The sequence below is a fragment of the Aythya marila genome, assembly GCF_965140915.1.
Source record: "Aythya marila genome assembly, chromosome: 1".
NCBI classification, from domain to species: domain Eukaryota; kingdom Metazoa; phylum Chordata; class Aves; order Anseriformes; family Anatidae; genus Aythya; species Aythya marila.
Window position 1 is genome coordinate 10,655,161 of NC_139042.1, and position 17,933 is coordinate 10,673,093.

The 17,933-nt window shown below is 41.0% G+C and overlaps 1 protein-coding gene across 1 annotated transcript in view; it reads left to right on the plus strand.

Moving 5' to 3' along the window:
- Positions 1-17,933, plus strand: part of FAT3 (FAT atypical cadherin 3) — a 93,390-nt gene that overhangs the window by 24,318 nt on the left and 51,139 nt on the right. Inside the window, exons 6-11 of the mRNA XM_082751489.1 lie at positions 3,099-3,488; positions 6,598-6,812; positions 7,407-7,544; positions 10,177-10,320; positions 10,871-11,068; positions 13,567-14,365. Coding sequence (XP_082607615.1) covers positions 3,099-3,488; positions 6,598-6,812; positions 7,407-7,544; positions 10,177-10,320; positions 10,871-11,068; positions 13,567-14,365 — 1,884 coding nt within the window. The remainder of the gene's footprint in view (positions 1-3,098; positions 3,489-6,597; positions 6,813-7,406; positions 7,545-10,176; positions 10,321-10,870; positions 11,069-13,566; positions 14,366-17,933) is intronic.

A 17,933-nucleotide genomic window follows, 5' to 3' on the forward strand; every position in this document is an offset into this window, starting at 1 on the left:
TCCTTTGTTTTAATACAGAAGAAAACTAGAAAAATCCCTGCTGAAGGATGACATTTGAGGTACTAGATGGCTGTTGTACAAGCTCTTCACACCAGAGATTTGGCAAAGGGCAATATTCTATCATATGCTAATACAGGTCTAAATGTAAAATGCGGTAGCTTTTACCTTTATTTTAAAAATATACTGCAATCCTTCTATAGGAATAGTAATTCCTGCAAAGCTTTCCATGTTCAAATAGCTTATGGTTGTGATTGGCACCTTAGAAATCTGAGAAGTTTAAGTGAGTAAGTGAATAGACAGAACACAGTTTGCAAACATTAATCCCCCAACAGCTGTGGGCAAGCAGTGTGGGAGGATTGCTTTCTTTACCAATCCAGGAACTGTGGTGTTGGAGCAGTTGTGTCCTTTCCACAGAAAAAAAGTTTATAATCACAGCAGAGTCTACCATCAACTCCACAGCGGGGCTGCCACTGACATGAACTGGTGGATGCTTCTGTCCAGGCATATGGTAACCCTAAACACTCAAGTACTTTGGATTTCAGTGGAAATAACTCTCTAACTCATCTTTGCCTCCTGCCCATTTATTTTCCTGACTTGAGCCAGGAAGCTGAGGGGAGACAACTACTGATACAACACAACACTTCCTCCAAAGTGCTGTTTCTGCTGCAGCTTTTCATTGAATTCATTGTCCTTCCAAGGAACAAGTGTTAAGCTGCAGCCCCATTAAGCACTGTAGAGATTTTTCTCTTCTATGTAGAGATATTTCTCTTTCTGTTGTGCCTCTGCATTCAGGCTGGAAGCCACCAAGGAGTGGTACCTGTGGCTGTCCCAGATCAGGCCCTCTGCGCAGATTTTCTCCATCTCAATGCATAAAATTATAAATTCACCTGTAAGAGTCTTTCTTCCAGGTCTTGTGGGAAAAAATAAGACTGTTTTGGTCATCAATCTATTAATGCGGACAGATTGCTATGTGATAACCCACACCCCTGGAAGTTCTGTGGGAAGAAACACTGTGATGAGTATCAAACAGGGTCTTTATGCCGGAGAAAAACCAAGACAAATCTCAGCCTCTCATGCAGTCAAAGGCACGTAGGCACAGAAGATGTGTGTTAAGGTCCCTGCTTAAGAGAAGTGCTTAATTCTATATAGAAGCTGGAAGATACCAAGAGATCCAAGTACATAACTCTAAATAGCTCTAAAGTTGAGATGTGTGTGTGTAAGCTGGCTATTCAGCAGCATGCTCTTAATCAGGCAAAATCCATTTTTCCAGCATCCCTAGGGATCAATTCCAATTAACAGCTCATTAACAGTTCTGGTCAGTTCTGTCCCTGTGGAGGTTAGAGGAGGATTTCTAGCAGAAGGAGATCCTGACAGAAATGCAGACATATCTCCAGCCGTTCAGACCTTCAAAACCTTCCACCCTCCAGAGGGTTTTATTCCTTCTTTGGTTCGGTCACCTTAGTTGACTGTCAGGTGGCAGTGCATTTGAAGTGAAGATATGAGCATGGTCTCCATCAGGCTGCAGGGTGTTCGGGATCTAGGTGTCTCAACACACACAACAGTCTCCAACTAGCTTGTGTGCTGAGCTCAGTTCTTAGTGTGTAAGACAGAAAGTCTCCTCATCTGCCTCGTATGCTTTGCTGAAGGAGAGCTTCTCTGCAGTTTTTACATTTGTGATGTTGTGGGGAAAAAAAAAAAATCTGGTTCATTACAATATTGGCATTTAAACTTTTCTTAGTTCTAAAGGCATTTGGACGTTTGAAATATCCTCTGGTGTCTCAAGCACAGCATAAAAATTTTATTCCCTTAGGAGGCCAAACAGTAATTCCTAATGCTATCTGAGTAGGGTCTGGGACTTTGTAGTTGCTCTAGCTTTTATGTGAGCATGGTTGAAGAAAAGAGTCTCCCAGCTCCCCCTTGTGTGGATGCTCTACTCCTGCTACGTCAAGCAGAAAACAAATGTGATTTGTGCTGCTTTTGATCAGTCATTTCTACGATGCTTTGCTGCTGGAAAGCAGAATAATACTGTCACAAATTTTAAATTAACAAAATATGCCTAGAAGGGATTGGTAGCTCTTGTTCATCTGAGTAATGTCAGGCTTGTAAGGTCTGTTCTCCAGCAAAAAAGGGCAGCAAATGCTCAAGTGAGAGATGTTAAAAACAGAGACACTCCAGTTTAGTGGATCTTTGTGTTTTAGTTATAATCTTTTAGCAGAGAACCCAGGACCAAAGCACAGACACAACCAGCACCAAGGGAGCTTGAGTGAGGTTGCATTTGTGTTCACATTTAATTAGATTTGAAATGGCTATCCCACTGTAGTACAGCAAACAACCAAGTCAGTACCTTCCCCTCAGGCCTTATTACTAGCAACTTTAGCATGGATCTACATATTCAGCAGCCAGGAGGATAACTGTTATGTATTGGGAAATACAGGCAGGCTTTGAAAAACATGGGCTATTGTACAATTCAATTTTTGCTCTTAAACTGGGGGAGCGGGGGACTTCTCTTTCTATAATGTCCATGTTCTTGCAGGAGCTGTTTGATGAAGCTTTTGTCTAAAAGGTATCATCTTCTGATAATGTTTTGCTTCTCAACACAGGAATCAAGGCAGCACTGGTAGCAAGTACATTCTGTGCCACCTGATGAATTTTTATGTGTTTATTTTTCCCTTAAATACATTTCTATTCCTTCTGGATGTGCGCTGAGACATTTCCATTTTCAGTATTCTGCCTGTCTTACCTAATTCAGTTGTAAGCTTTTTGGGGCAAGGAACAATCTGGATACTTTCAGGTTTCGTTATGCAGCACTTCTGCAAAGTGATCATTTTAAAAAGCATCATGATGAGGGAAGGAACTCAAGTCATCCACAGAGATCTGACATGTGAGAAGAGCATGTCCTGATCCCCCAACCCTTCAGCAATGCTGTACCTTCAGGTACAGCATTACCTCCATGTGTTCCACACCAATTGGAAACAATGAGTGTGATAGCAGATTTTACTTAGGTTTTCCATTAGGTGGTTAGAGATAAGGTTGTTTTGCTTTTTTAAAAAAATATTTTTTATTTCACATTATCATTTTCACATCTGCTTCTCTTTTAGGTGTAAACAGAAAAGTTACCTATTCCCTCGCAGACTCGGCAGATGGTTACTTCTCAGTTGACCGCTCATCAGGGATCATTATTTTGGAGCATCCACTTGACAGAGAGCTTCAGTCATCCTATAACATTAGTGTAAAGGCCTCAGATCAGAGCATTGTGCTGACCTTGTCCTCATTTGCGACGGTTACCATTACAGTGCTAGACATTAATGACAATCCCCCCGTCTTTGAAAGAAGAGATTATCTCGTTACTGTACCTGAAGACACTTCACCTGGCACTGAAGTCATGTCTGTTTTTGCTACAAGCCAGGACATTGGGACTAATGCTGAGATTACCTATCTCATCAGATCTGGGAATGAGAAGGGGAAGTTCAGGATTAACTCAAAAACAGGTTTGTAAACTGGCTCTTACTTGTAATACAACATGAAAGCATTGGAAAAAATGTGAGTGCTTTGGAGAAACCTCTTGGACCATAAAAAAAGTTCCAAGGACAAAGACTCAGAGCTTGTCAATGTGAAATTAGTTGCATAGTTAGAAACCAATGCTATGCTGGATGTGGATGTAAATTACAGTCCCACTCAGTTGCCCTGACTTGAGTGGAGAATGGCTTTCTCCATTAGTATTTCTGTTGAAGTCAGCATAGTTGTGACAGCCCATTAGCCAAACTCTGCAGTCCTGTCAGTAATGTACACTTGTAATGTTTAACTGCCTATCAGCTGAGTAAAGATCTGGACCACAGCAAGCATCAGACAGTACTATCAGCACCAAATAGCTGGCAGCCCTACCTTGCCAGGCAGTGACCACACGATTTATACAACTCTGTATAGCTCAACTGACAAGATTAACAGAATGGTTTGGGTTGGAAGAGACTTTAAAGTCCACCCAGTTCCAACCCCCTGCCATGGGCAGGGACACCTCCCACCACACCAGGTTGCCCAAAGCCCCATCCAGCCTGGCCTTGAAAACCTCCAGGGATGGGGCATCCACAGCTTCCCTGGGCAATCTGTGCCAGGGCCTCACCTCCCTCAGAGTGAAGAATTTCCTCTTTATATCTAATCTAAACCTACCCTCTTTTAGTTTAAAACCATTCCCCCGTGTCCTGTCATTATCTGATTGAACAAAGAGTTGCTCTCCATTTTTTGTTCCTAATTTGTCTTGTCTGACAGTTGACTTCAGCCATTCTGGTTTGGGTTTTTTTTTTGGTTGTACATCACTGTGGTTTTACACCGATGGGCAGTAGAGCACCACTGCACTGCTATCTCAGTCCTCCTCTTCAAAAGAACAGGGGGAGAAAAGATGATGGAAAAAGGCTCATGGCTTGAGATACGGACAGGGAGATCACTCACCAATTATCATCATAGGCAAAAAAAAACACCTCAGTGTAGGGAGATTAATATAATCTATTGCGTATTGCTAACAGACTAGAGCAGTGAGAATTAAAAGCAAACTACAAACACATTTCCCCAGTCCACCCTATCCCACCTCCACGCCCCAAGCAGCACAGGGGAACAGGGAATGGGGGCTGTGGTCAGTCCTTGACGCTTCGTACCCGCCACTCCTTCACAGTCACCCTCTGCCCCTGCTCCACATGGGGTGATGCTTCTGTGTTTCCTGTAGTGGATGCCCTTACTCTTATGCCATTCAGGATGACCAGTGCAAATCCGCCACCAGAGCTTCTGAGCAGAATAGTCTTGATTTTGAAAGCTGAAGGTAACACTTGTTTGAGTGCAGCTGTAATAACCAGTAACCTGGAAAATCTCAAAATGATGCATTGTGTCATTTACATTACTGTGTGCAAAAATCTCTCTCCAGTCTCTGTGGAGGCTACTGCCTTACATATAAGGGCCTTAACATAACATAATTGTGTGTTGTCTCCTATCTTCATAATGTTGATTAGTGCTAACAAAATTTAAACATAAATACGCCTAGACAGCAATACTTAACTTCACATTTGACAATGAAGCCAAGGAGATAAATCAATAAAAACCCATAATGAAGCTTAATCACACAGGGAAAAAAAAAAAAAAAAAAAACTATTTATTATTCATTAATGTGTGACAGCTCCATTATTATCGGTTTAGAGGCAGGAGCCGAGTTTCCAGACAGCCGGGTACTGATGTGGCATGCCTGATCAGGGCTTGAAAAATAATGCTTCTCACACCATTTATCAGTGGGGACTCCCTGCTAGCCACTTGGAAGCTTCTCTTCAGGGCTTCTGCTTTCAGCAAGTCACGCTGAAAGGTAGGATTCATTTGGAGAGAGCCCAGACAAGATTAAGAAGAATGATCTGAGGTTTATAAAATGAGGCTTACCAGGAAAAACTAAAAGAATTGAAGTTATTTAAGCTAGGAAAGAGAAGACATGCTGATAGTATTCAAAGTACTTACCTATGTAAAAGTACCCACAAAGAGCAGGGGAATAAACTGTTCTCTGTGTCCACTCATGAGAAAAGAAGTTTTGAATTGGCTTAAATTGCATTTGGATTATTTCAGTTAAATGACAGAAAGAAATTCCTAGCTGTAATGATTATTAAGTACTTGAATACATTTCCTAAGAAGAACAGGAAAGTGATATTGCTGGTGTTTTTTAAGAACATTAGAAATGAGTACCTTCAAAAATTACTAGGTTTAGCTGACCTTTGCTGTGTAGCAGTTGGACTAAATGACCTTTAAGCCCTGTACATCCCTTCTCCTGATGAGTCTATACTGAAAAGGATTTGGCTTGCTGAGGTTATGGATTTGCTTTTAAGTCTTTCCTGCCATGCCCAGTATCACCTCCTTCAAGTCATCACTAGTAATCTGTGCACGACCCACTCCCCCCTTCTTGATAAAGTTATGCATACATGGAAGACAAGTAGAGAACATGCATAAAAAGCATTTCTGTGCCAAAAGAGGTCTAGGAGAGAGTGAGTCAAGTTACAGATAATCTTAGTTTTGGTTGTGTGGTGCAGGAACCCAAAATTTTTAAACCTAGTTTATTGAGGAAGTCCCTGTTTAATCACATAAATGATAGACAACTCATTTCTCAAAGGGATTCATACCACATTTATTAGTATTTAATTCATGAGAAGTTAATTACGTAGGAGTTCATTTCTGCTGATTTGTCAGTGTTGATTTCCAGAGTCTGCATCCAATTCTCCCACGGGCTCTGTACATGAGCCCAGGCAAATGGATGGATACGGCACCCACTTCTCCATCTACAGTACTGGCATAATAAAAGTTATTTTCATGAGAAACCATTAATTATTTCATGTCTTTGAAGGTCCTTTTGGTAGAGGCAACCCAAGTGCAATTGGCATGATTCTTTAATCAAATGACAGCAGCAGAAAACTGACCAAATATTTTTATTGGACTGGGCAGTGTTAAAGATGGAACAACATGTTTTGTGTTTGTGCAGTGGCGATAAATAGCATGCTGTACTGTTTACTACAGTCAAATCCCTTAATCCACAACAGTATTTGTTTTTTGCTGTATGTTGACATTCCTTCCCTTGCTTCAAAGGAGCCATTTCCATTTTTGAAGCTTTGGATTATGAATCGTGTAAGGATTTCTACTTAGTAGTGGAAGCAAAAGATGGAGGTACTCCAGCCCTGAGCGCTGTTACGACTGTGAATGTGAATGTGACAGATGTTAATGACAACGCGCCAAAATTCAGCCAGGTGGTCTACAGTGCAGTCATCAGCGAGGACGCCGCTGTCGGTGATTCTGTTATAATGGTGAGTGCCGTGTTTAGGCAGGATGAGGCCTTCTGTTGCCTGACCTTTAGTAAAATACTGCTGCGCTAATAATGGCAACTACTGCATCTTGAATCACCCAAACAGTTCTCTAACCAATATTCTGCATCTGCTACTGCTTTCCCAAGAGCTGCCTGTTTCCCTCCCCCCTCAAAAAAAAAAAAAAAAAAAAAAAAAAAAGTAGTACCAAATGTTTCTTTTTTTTCCCCTATATGATGTCAAAGAGCAATGATATGTTTAAGGCGTAATTCAGGAGCCAGCTTAAAACAAGTGTGTTTTACTGGAAGACAGAATTCAACTTCTCAGTGAAATATATTGTATTTATGTTATATGCCATTTGTTATATAGCTCATTGAGATTAAAACCTTTTATATGTTTTAATGCTAGAGTTTTGAAAAGGTCCAAGGAGAGTCTTCTGTGACAAGCTGATTGGCTTGATGCAGTGGTGGTGTGTGGTTCGGATGTGACTGGTCTGACAGTGTATGGAGTCCTGCTTCTTGGGTCATTGAGCAGTTAATGGAGCATACAGATGGTTTAATATTTGTTTTGCTAATTTTCACTTTTCTCTCAAAAAAGTTGATAGCGGAAGATCTGGACAGTCCTTCCAATGGCCAGATTCATTTTTCCATAGTGAGTGGTGATCGAGACAATGAATTTTCGGTTGATCCTGGCTTGGGACTCGTGAAAGTTAAAAAGAAATTGGATAGAGAAAGGGTAAGACACGTGGGATTTCTTAACTTACAATGACTTACAGATGTGTATTGATTTCAACTCTGCTGCTAGCCAGTTGTGAAGAAGCTGCTTTTCATTCTGCAGCAATCAGCTTAAGATGCTCCAGCAGGTCTTTCAAATGTTCTTCCACTTCTTCCCACCCCAGCCCTATCCCCAATTGTATTTGCAAGCCAACTGCCCTGGAAGTTCTCCCATCCTGCACCAACACAACCGCAGAAGCCAGGTTGGGGAAGAAAGCCTCAGGATTTTTCCTGTAGTGCCACCGGCAGCTGTTGCTGTGTTAATGAGCTGCCTCCTCTCTCCTGCACGTGCATGCAGCAGTGTATGCAACGGACTGATTACAGCGAGCTGCAGATTGTGGCACCAAGCACCGAGCCGAGACCTCAGCCATTAATTAGTGCTCTGCAAAACATCTCACTGGGGAGGTGATGTTATGGAGTAGCCAGGCTGCACCAAAAGTGAAAGAGTGCTTCATTAAACGGCGTCTGCAGCTTTGTTTGCTCACTGGATTATTCATTCAGGGTGATTTATCAGCATTTTGCCATAGCTAGCAATTATCAGCTTTTAGGAAAATAAAATAAATAAATAAATGAATACAGTTGCCTGTGCTACTAGCAGGGCAAGAGAGTACTACATGACTTCAGAAGTCTTGCAACACATGAAGAAATGCACGCCTCCTTCCCCCTAGCCATGCGGCTGAGGAAGCTGATTGCTATCCCCAGAATATGGGCTCAGCTGGAACAGCTCTCTGCTGGAAGCAGAGCTACTGCTTGAAACAGAGGCAAATATATTTTCTGTGTTATCACAAAGGCAGGATTAAATTGCCAGTGGCTGGTGGCAGAACGACTATACTGCAGACTGGTGAGGACAAGGAAGTAATAATGGCTGTGCTTGTTGAATATTTGCTATTAGGTAGTTTTCTTATATGGCACAGGCTTAATTTCTTAGCATGATTGTGTTTGGTTTCTGCATTTGGCATAGCTACGAGATATATGCATATGTGTCTGCATTCAGACACACACTTTCACCCTCACCAATCTGTGCGTGTTTAAGGCCAACTCTCGGATCTGCATTCTTCTAAGTTTCTCTCAGTTAAAGTGAGCTGTAATATTGTCTTTTCCTTTGCTTCCTTGGCACATTTCCTAGACACAAGTGTCTCTGACCTCGTCAGGGGAAATGATACATGATGCCCCATCTGCTGTAGATCCCCAAAGGCAGTGCTGACTCCCAGGTTTTAGCAGTTTAAGGAAACTCATTTCCAGAGCTCTAATCATGTACAAACCATGTCTGTTGCCATTTGCCTTTCTGGAATATATGGAAATGAAAACAAACTCTCACAAAATTAGGGAAAGATCCCACAAAGGAGTCAATCCTGACTAGCAGTAAAAATTAAAGCTTGAAGGGGAAAAAAATTATTAATGCTCTGCCTCAGTTTCTTGACCTTCCATAGTTACGGGTTTTTCCTCCTGACTCTGTCACTACACACTCAGCAAATTGCACCCTTTCTTCTCCTTATAAACTACCTAAAAATGTTCCCTTTTTACTTAGTTTGGTCCCACAGCCCAGAAGATCCTCCTTGTTTCATACATTTAGCCTGTCCTCTTCCCTCCTACCCAAACGGCTTTGACCTTTGTGTCCTTTTGGATTTCCCCCACCCTAAAAAATACCTTTAACTTTTCTTTGTTGCCCTCTGCGGGACCATGCTTTTCCCCAGCCCCACTCCAAGAGGCTGGAGCGGGTGTTTTATCTCATACACAGGTCATCCTTTGTTTTCCACCCCTCTGAAGGTTTCACTGGCAGACGTGTCGGCAGCTCTCCCTGGGGAGCATGGAGCACTACATGAAGATGGTCGTAAGACAGGAGGCCGACATAAGGATGTAGTTCATAAAATCAAACTGTCATCCATAAACTATGCACAGATCTCTTCCAAATCGCCATATATGCTCACACCTCACGCACGTGCACATCCCTATGTAGAGGGCCCGTGGGTGATGCAGCTGGTGGGATGCACTGAACAGCCCACACTATGCTGACTTGTTTCTGCCTGTTGCAAACAAGCATGCTCAAAAATTCCCTTATCTTCTACTGAATGGTGGATAAGAGCCTGTTGCTACAGAGGATGTGTTGTCCCTGGTGATTCCAAATGTTTTTCAGTGTGTGTAAGCCAACTGTCTGTGAACTTTTGTTGGATCTCCATCACCGTGTCAGAAACACTGTGTCAAATTGAGGCTTCCTCTAATAAGTAACATATATTATCCTGGAAACCACCCATAAGTTAAATAGAATCAGGTCACATATCCCAGCTGACATCTAGGCTGAGTTTGGATATTATCCGTCCTTTGTTTTCATGTCTGTCCCTTCGTTTCAGGAATGCATCATCTAGTAAAGATATTTTAATACAGTGAAGCTGTGTTAGGTTTATTGATAGCCTTATAAAATAGAGTTTGGGACACAATCTGGCAATAAACAGTCTAATGTTATACAAAGGGCAGGGAAGGTAATGAGGCCAGACATCTTTCCTTAGAATATGGTAGGTGGTGCAGTGGATGTAAAGAACATGAGTTAAAATTTAGGACCGCTTTCATGATGATTTAATATTTTCACCTTTTTGCAGATATCTGGTTATTCGTTAGTTATTCAGGCAAGAGACAGTGGCACCCCTCCTTTGTCTTCCTCTGTGACGGTCAACGTGGATATTTCTGATGTGAACGATAACAGCCCGGTATTTACTCCAGCTAACTATACAGCTGTAATTCAAGTAAGTTCATCCTGCACATCAAAACCTTCTCTGACTTTTAAAATGCAAAAGCATTTGGTTTCAGTTAAGCAGCTTTTGATGATTTATCTGCCAAAGATGTATCAAATGATCTTATTTAAAGGAAAGTATAAACACGTCTTTCTTGACTCTTTGATAAGTTTCTGTTTGCCGAGACTCCTTAACCTCAGCATCTGTCACACATTTTACTGTTCATCCCTGTTGCACCAGGGTATGTACTCTGGCCTCCAAAATTCTGAGCTGGGATGAGTTTGCACTTCTCTACACCTTGCTCAGGGTGTAAGGTTTAGTGGTTAGTTGGTCCTGATCAGACGGGGTATGATCAACCACTCCCCAGCAATGCAGTGGGTGCCTCCATCTCTGATGCTAGTCCATGGGGTGCAGCAGTGCCAAATAAATGCCACAGTGAAATGACACCTTGGCCAAAGAGCATTTACTTGCATATTCTTGATAGTGAAATGTGGTATTTTATCATCGTGATGAGATGTATCATTTTATTCCTTTACTTTATATGCTGTGTATACGTGTAAAGGAAAATAAACCAGTGGGCACAAGCATTTTGCAGCTGGTAGTGACGGACAAAGACTCTTTCCACAATGGCCCCCCTTTTACCTTCACCATCCTCACTGGCAATGAAGAGGAGGAGTTTACGCTGGACCCTCATGGCGTCTTGAGATCTGCAGTCATCTTCAAGCACATGGTTGCAACCGAATATGTGCTCTGTGTGCAGGTATGCCCTGATTTTTTGTGTCTGCACAGAAGGAAGGACAGCCTTCATAGTGGCAAGTTGCCTGTAAGGATTGGTTTTAATTGACTTTTTTCTGTAAGTAAATACCATGCATTCCAGTTTATGTGTACACAATATAGTATATTTCCTTTGATGTCCCTAAACCCAATTTTGTATAAATATAAATAGGTAGCCAGCCACCTTTCCAATTTTCTCTGCATGAAATGGATTTTCTGAGCAGCAGCTGTTATGATTTAAGATTTTCATCCTTTTTTTTTCTGTAGCTAAGAGAGGAAAATAAGCTAAAAAGCATTATATACATATAAATACACTACAGAACGAGTGACAGCAAAATATTGTTCTAGGAAGGAAAATCACTTCTGCTTTTAAGTCGTAAATTTAATCACAAATTTTTGGAAGCCTACCAAGAATTCATGAAATCACATTTCGAAGGTCAGCTTAGCTTTTAAAGCATGTAAAAAGAAGACATATAACAGTCAAGCTCAAACGTAGCTCTAGAGTCGTTGTTGAGGAACTTTGTAACCACGGTAATTTTGTTTACCGAAAACTATAAATCCAAGAGTAATTGGACCATGTTTTTCAGGTTTACCAGAGAAAATGTAATAGGGTTCAGTAAATATGCAGGTCTAGGGAGTGAACTGCACCTTTTCATTGAAATGGGACATGGTCATATCATCTAAGTCTGAAAATGCAGTTTTCCTCAGCTTGCTGTACTGGAGTTAATTTCTCGAAACAGAGCATAACTGCTCCTTTATGAGTACTTTTAATACTGTTTGTAGCAGTAACAAGCTCAGCTAGGTACAATTCAAAAAATTTAAGCTCTGTTGCTAATTAGCAGTTCATATGAAAGTAATGTTTTACAGGTTTGCAATTTAATATTCTTGCAACCCATTTTTTGAGCCTTGTAGAAAATATATATATGTGTGTGTGTGTATATATATATATCTTTCATTCTTACCATGTCCTCATCCTAAAATATCCTCCTTTCAGGACAATTCACTAGCCAAAGTTCCAGTATAGCCAAAATTGGGCATGTAAAGTACATTTAAGCAGCATCCTCAGCTATATAGATCCAAGTATGTCATATAAATGAAATATTAGCCAGACCGCAATCACTGAGATGCACCAAAATATTCAGAAAACCACGCAGCTGGATTGTGAAGGCCCAATTCCTCCCAGTCTTATTTTCTTTAGGGATTTCTGCAGTGAAATCATATTTTATAGTTTTCTGTTGTGTATAGAATATAGAAGTCTTTTTTTCCATTTATATGTGCCAGATTGCTGCTTCTCCCTTTCCACCATCAGATTCCTCCTCTGTGTTATGTTTATTAAAAAGTAATGTTAAAACCGAAAATGGAACGGGAAATAATTTCTGCATGTATGCATGTCTGTATGTGTATATGCATATCTACATAAAATCTTTTCTAAAATTCTCCATCCAGCGTGGTTAGGAAGCATGATTTTTAGTGTCTCCAAGTTACTAATCCTTTCCTGGTAATGTCCATATTAGTACTGCCATCCTGCCTGTTTTTTTTCTTTATAAGTCTTCCTCTCCATGTCCAAATACAAACTTATTTCAATATGTGCTAAGTCTGTGCCCAGTGATGTTTCAGCCGTCTGTTCTTCTCTGAAGCAAATGGATGTGTGGAGTGGTTTATCTTAACACTGGCTTCAGTGAAGCATTTTTCTTAGTGCAGAAAAGGACACTGATTCAAGCTTGCACACCTTTCTGTCAAGATGGCCTTGGGTTTTTTGTCATATTTGCTCTTTTATTTCCTATAAAAAAGTGCAAATGATGCTATCATATGTGCTCTGGGTCGTGGAGTCGTCTGTCCAAGTGTAGTGCTTCTCTCATATTTTATTGTTAGGAGCAGCACAAGCACCCTATTTCACTTTTGGAGGATGATAAATTTTATTTATTTCAAGCATGGTTTTATTTCAACCATTGCTTCAGGGAAAGTCACACAGAGCGCTTGAGAAAAACTCTGAACTCCCTTGTATCCACATAAGCTAAGCAAGGTCTGAAACACTGTGGTGCACACCAAGGAGCACAGAAACTGCTGCTGGTATTTCACTGGGATGCAATGTCGTTTCCAGAGTAGAAGTGAGTCCAAACTCCATTTGCTGCAGAATATACCATTTTCAAATAGCTGTGCTGTGAAGGGGGCAAGTGATAGCTGTGGGATCCTGGGAACATTTCAGTTTGAGTAATGAGACATAGTGCTGACACATTTCTCTCTGCAATCCACTTAGATAAGATATCTGTGCTTCCCTAAAGAGTTTGTAAGTTCCACTGCTAGAAATGGCTGAGACATTTCTTTACATATGTATTTTGCAAATGTGTTTGGGAAGTTCTTATGAGAGGTCTTCAGAATTACTGATGCTGTGAAAATACATATAGCAAAAAGTTATGGTTGACAGCTGCATTGTATGTGTGTCATATTTTGTTGGCTTATTTTTATTTGTTTTAATTATATTAGGCAAAGGACTCTGGGAAGCCTCAGCAGGTTTCCCACACCTACGTTCAGGTGAGGGTTATTGAAGAGAGCATTCACAAGCCGACAGCCATTCCACTGGAGATTTTCATTGTCACCATAGAAGATGATTTTCCAGGTGGAGTCATTGGGAAAATTCACGCCACAGATCAGGACGTGTATGATGTCCTCACTTACACACTGAAATCAGAGCAGAAAAGTTTGTTCAAGGTTAACAGCCATGATGGGAAGATCATTGCCCTTGGAGGGCTCGATAATGGCAAGTATGTCCTGAATGTCTCTGTCAGTGATGGCCGGTTCCAGGTACCCATCGACGTTGTGGTCCACGTCGAGCAGTTGCTCCAAGAAATGCTGCAGAACACCGTCACCATTCGTTTTGAGAATGTTTCCCCAGAAGACTTTGTGGGCCTTCACATGCATGGGTTCCGGCGTACCTTGCGAAACGCAGTGCTCTCCCAAAAGCAAGACAGCCTACACATCATCAGTATTCAGCCGGTGGCAGGCAACAATCAGCTTGACATGCTGTTTGCAGTTCAGATGCACAACGGTGGTTTCTATAAGCCTGCCTTTTTGATTCAGAAGCTTACCAATGCAAGGAGACACTTGGAAAATGTGATTCGTATTTCTGCTATCTTGGAGAAGAATTGCTCTGGACTGGATTGTCAGGAACAACACTGTGAGCAAAGTCTATCTATTGATTCACATTCCCTGATGACCTATAGCACAGCACGAATTAGTTTTGTGTGCCCCCGCTTTTACAGGAATGTGCGCTGCATGTGCAATGGTGAGTACCGCTCCCTCGTCCCCTCCCATCTTTACACATTATGCGATAGGATTGTTTTTATTCCTCTGATGCAGATTAGAAGGGGCATTTCAATTCAGCCCGTTAAAGCACGACTGGCTGATGTATTGTGGGAATTGATTTCTCAGGCTCAGGAAGAATTGTTCGTGTTTACTGATGTAAATGGAAGTTGATGAACTTTGGCCTCTTATGACAAAGACTGCTTTCCTGGAGGCTCCATAATCAGAGCCATCAACAAACTTCCAGGGGAGGGGAAGGAAGGGGAGAGGAAGGATAAGAGAGGGAGTGATGTGGTTTCTCACTCAGTCTCCAACAACACCGGAATAAAGCTGTCGTGTAGTCATAGTAGAATAGCCTGGTCTGCAGCAGTGCACCAAGAATGCCCAAGGAAAAGGACCCATGATCTAAGCAATGCAGGTGGAAAGACCTTTCTCCAGTTTTGCAGAGTGGAGCGGAAACCAATGAAATAATTCACTGAGTAACTGAGAGCAAGCACCATTTCTGACCTTCAATGCTACAGTAGGTGTCAGGGTGGTGTTTTTTTGTTTTGTTTTGTTTTGTTTTGTTTTTGTTTTTGTTTTTGTTTTTTTTTGTTTCTTTTTTCTGTGTTTCAGACTGTTCCACATTTTGGCAGCGATTTTGCATGGGTATATATGACAAATAGACTCAAGAGCCAATCTTCCTTATGATTCTGTACTTGGAGTACAACACCTCAGGCAGTTATAATAATAGTTCTGTTTCTTTTGTTTGCCAAGCTATTTGCTCCTCATTCCACTTCATTTAAGAGCAGAGAAAAAAGCTGCTGTAAAATCAATACATCTAAGTCTCCCTCATCTTAAACACACATGCAGACACACACACACACAATTGTACAAGAATTCAGTAGCTGTGTCTCTTAATAGCCAACCTTTGTCTCTGCAGCAGTCAGCAGGACTTCATGTCACACCATCGCCTTCAGTGGGAATGAAAATAGGCCTTAATGCATAAAACTTAACCAGAAATCATTGTGTCCTGCAGCACATGAATAGTAATGCCTTAGGAGTTCATCTCTATAAAAATATCAGAATTCTCTATCTGCGGTGTTTTCTGTAGTCAAGAGCAGACTGTTTGGTCAATTTTTAAGTAATAGCGTTAGAGGTTCTGAACAGATACATCTATTATAACAATACTTGGCTTTTTGTTACACATGAAAGGCTCTGAAATAAAAAGGGATTTTCACAGGTTTGAAAGGGACAATGCTGCAATATCCTCCAGCTGAGTCCTGGAGCCAATGCAGGAGCATTGTCTGCAAAACACTTTTATATTCCCTAAGTCATAGCTTTGTCTCATTTATGTACCAAGAAATCACAAATCCTCATCTCCATAGGGATGGTGATAGCCCTCACTGTGTCAGAAATTGTTTTTCTGGCAGCCAAGATTTTCACTGTGTATAATTTCATTTCATTACTTATTAAAGTCAGTAATGATGTATATTCCCTTCAGAAACTAATAGTGAGTGGATGTGCCTCATAATCTATTAGTTTAGCTCCAAAAAAGGGTTTTACAATACAGAACAGTTCTGATCCAGCAGCTCTCCCCTTTTTCTTCTCTGCTCAGCAAGTTTGCAATGGAAACACAAAAAATCAGCTAGGACAGTGATTTCTAATTTTTTCTGTCATGTACCAATCAATCCTCAAAAAGTTCAGGGAGTTTAGGGATAGGACAAGGGGGAATGGTTTTAAACTAAAAGAGGGTAGGTTTAGATTAGATATAAAGAGGAAATTCTTTACTCTGAGGGTGGTGAGACCCTGACACAGATTGCCCAGAGAAGCTGTGGATGCCCCATCCCTGGAGGTGCTCAAGGCCAGGCTGGATGGGGCTTTGGGCAACCTGGTGTGGTGGGAGGTGTCCCTGCCCATGGCAGGGGGTTGGAACTGGGTGGACTTTAAAGTCCCTTTCAACCCAAACCATTCTGTGGTTCTAAGTATTGCAGGCTGCCTAAATTACTGTCTGTGGTCCATAGCCTCTGGACCATCTATCATGGCTATGAGGACTGCTGTTGAGAACAGTTGGTGCAGATATTTCCTTGTCCAGCTGGGAAGCTGGATGGGTCCCACATCTCCCATTCAAGCTGCTAGGTGCAGATTTCCCATGTTGATCCAGAAGCCTTAGCATGGGCTTGTGCATCTCAAGTCCACCATCCAGACTGTAACAGAAATTCATCCAAAGCCGCTGATTTAAATATATAGGTCACCAAATAGTTGATCTATAGGTGCCTATTACTTGTGCAGAAATAAGAGACCTTGTTAGGAAGTAAAAAACCTCATGCTTTGCCCTTCTGCACATTACTTAATGTGTCATCCTCTTCTAATGTTTTTAATTAAAGGAGCCACAAGAAATGTCTTGCTGTTTAGGTAAATACACAGATACATCACTTTGTTTAGTCCCTTAGGAGCTTAACAGGCTTCTGAGGATATATTAATTAGAAAACTTGAGTATGGCACTACTTTCATGAATACTAAGGTCTAGGCTCAGTAAGACTTAGAAAAATCCAAATACTTCCTTTGATCAGAAAAATCCAAATATTTCCTTTGATCCTTTGTACATGGACATAAATGCAGCAAACCAGAAGAAAAGAGAACAGAATAGCAGAATAAATCTATCATACCTCCTTTTACAAGACAGCATTATCAAGATACTATCAATATAATAAAAGCATTATACTTCCTTTGTTACTAGGATAGTTTAATGACCCAGTCCAGTAAATATTAATAGCTTGAAATATGACAAGCCCATTAAAATATCGCATATGTTTTCAGTGGTCTGATTCAATTATGACCCTGAAAGCTTGAGTTTGAGCTAATTCACTCGTTCTTGAAATATGTATCATACTTGGAGTGTTTTTCCCACTGGCAGATGTCACAGATATGCACAATTTATGCATGCCAGCTGTGCATAACTTACCTAGATTACCTTTGTGAGCAAACGGAGTTATCTAACATAAAAATGCAGGGAGACTGTAAAGCAGGCAGTGTGTGAACTTCTAAGGATCAGCAGCTCAGTTCTGGAAGGATAAGTTCGAAAGTTCAGCTATATCAATCAAAGCCTTTAAAATCAATAAAATTGAATGACTTTTTTTTTTTTTTTCCCAATAACAGACTGTCTCCTTAGATTTCTGGCTCTTCTGCTTGTGTTCATGTGAAAAATATAGTAACAAACTGGGGTTTGTTTCAGTGGGTCTACAAGGCCTATGCAATTGCCAATCTCCCATCACGTGATATAAGGCATGCAAACATCTGTCAGTGCTTGTGGGAAATAAAGATAGGAGGACCAGAATAAGTATATATAATAAATAGTTCTCATGACATTCTCATTTTTCAGAAGCAGAAATCTATTTCACTTTTTCTGTGTTTTTTGTTTTGTTTTGCTTTTTTCATGTGGCAAAGTAATTCTTTTGTGTTAAGACAAAGATGCAGGAAAGAAGCAGGTTTTGTTGGGTCTACTTTGCTATAGTGGATGGCTCTGTGTTATAACCTTATAAAAGTGAGGTTCCATTAATACGGGAGAAGGC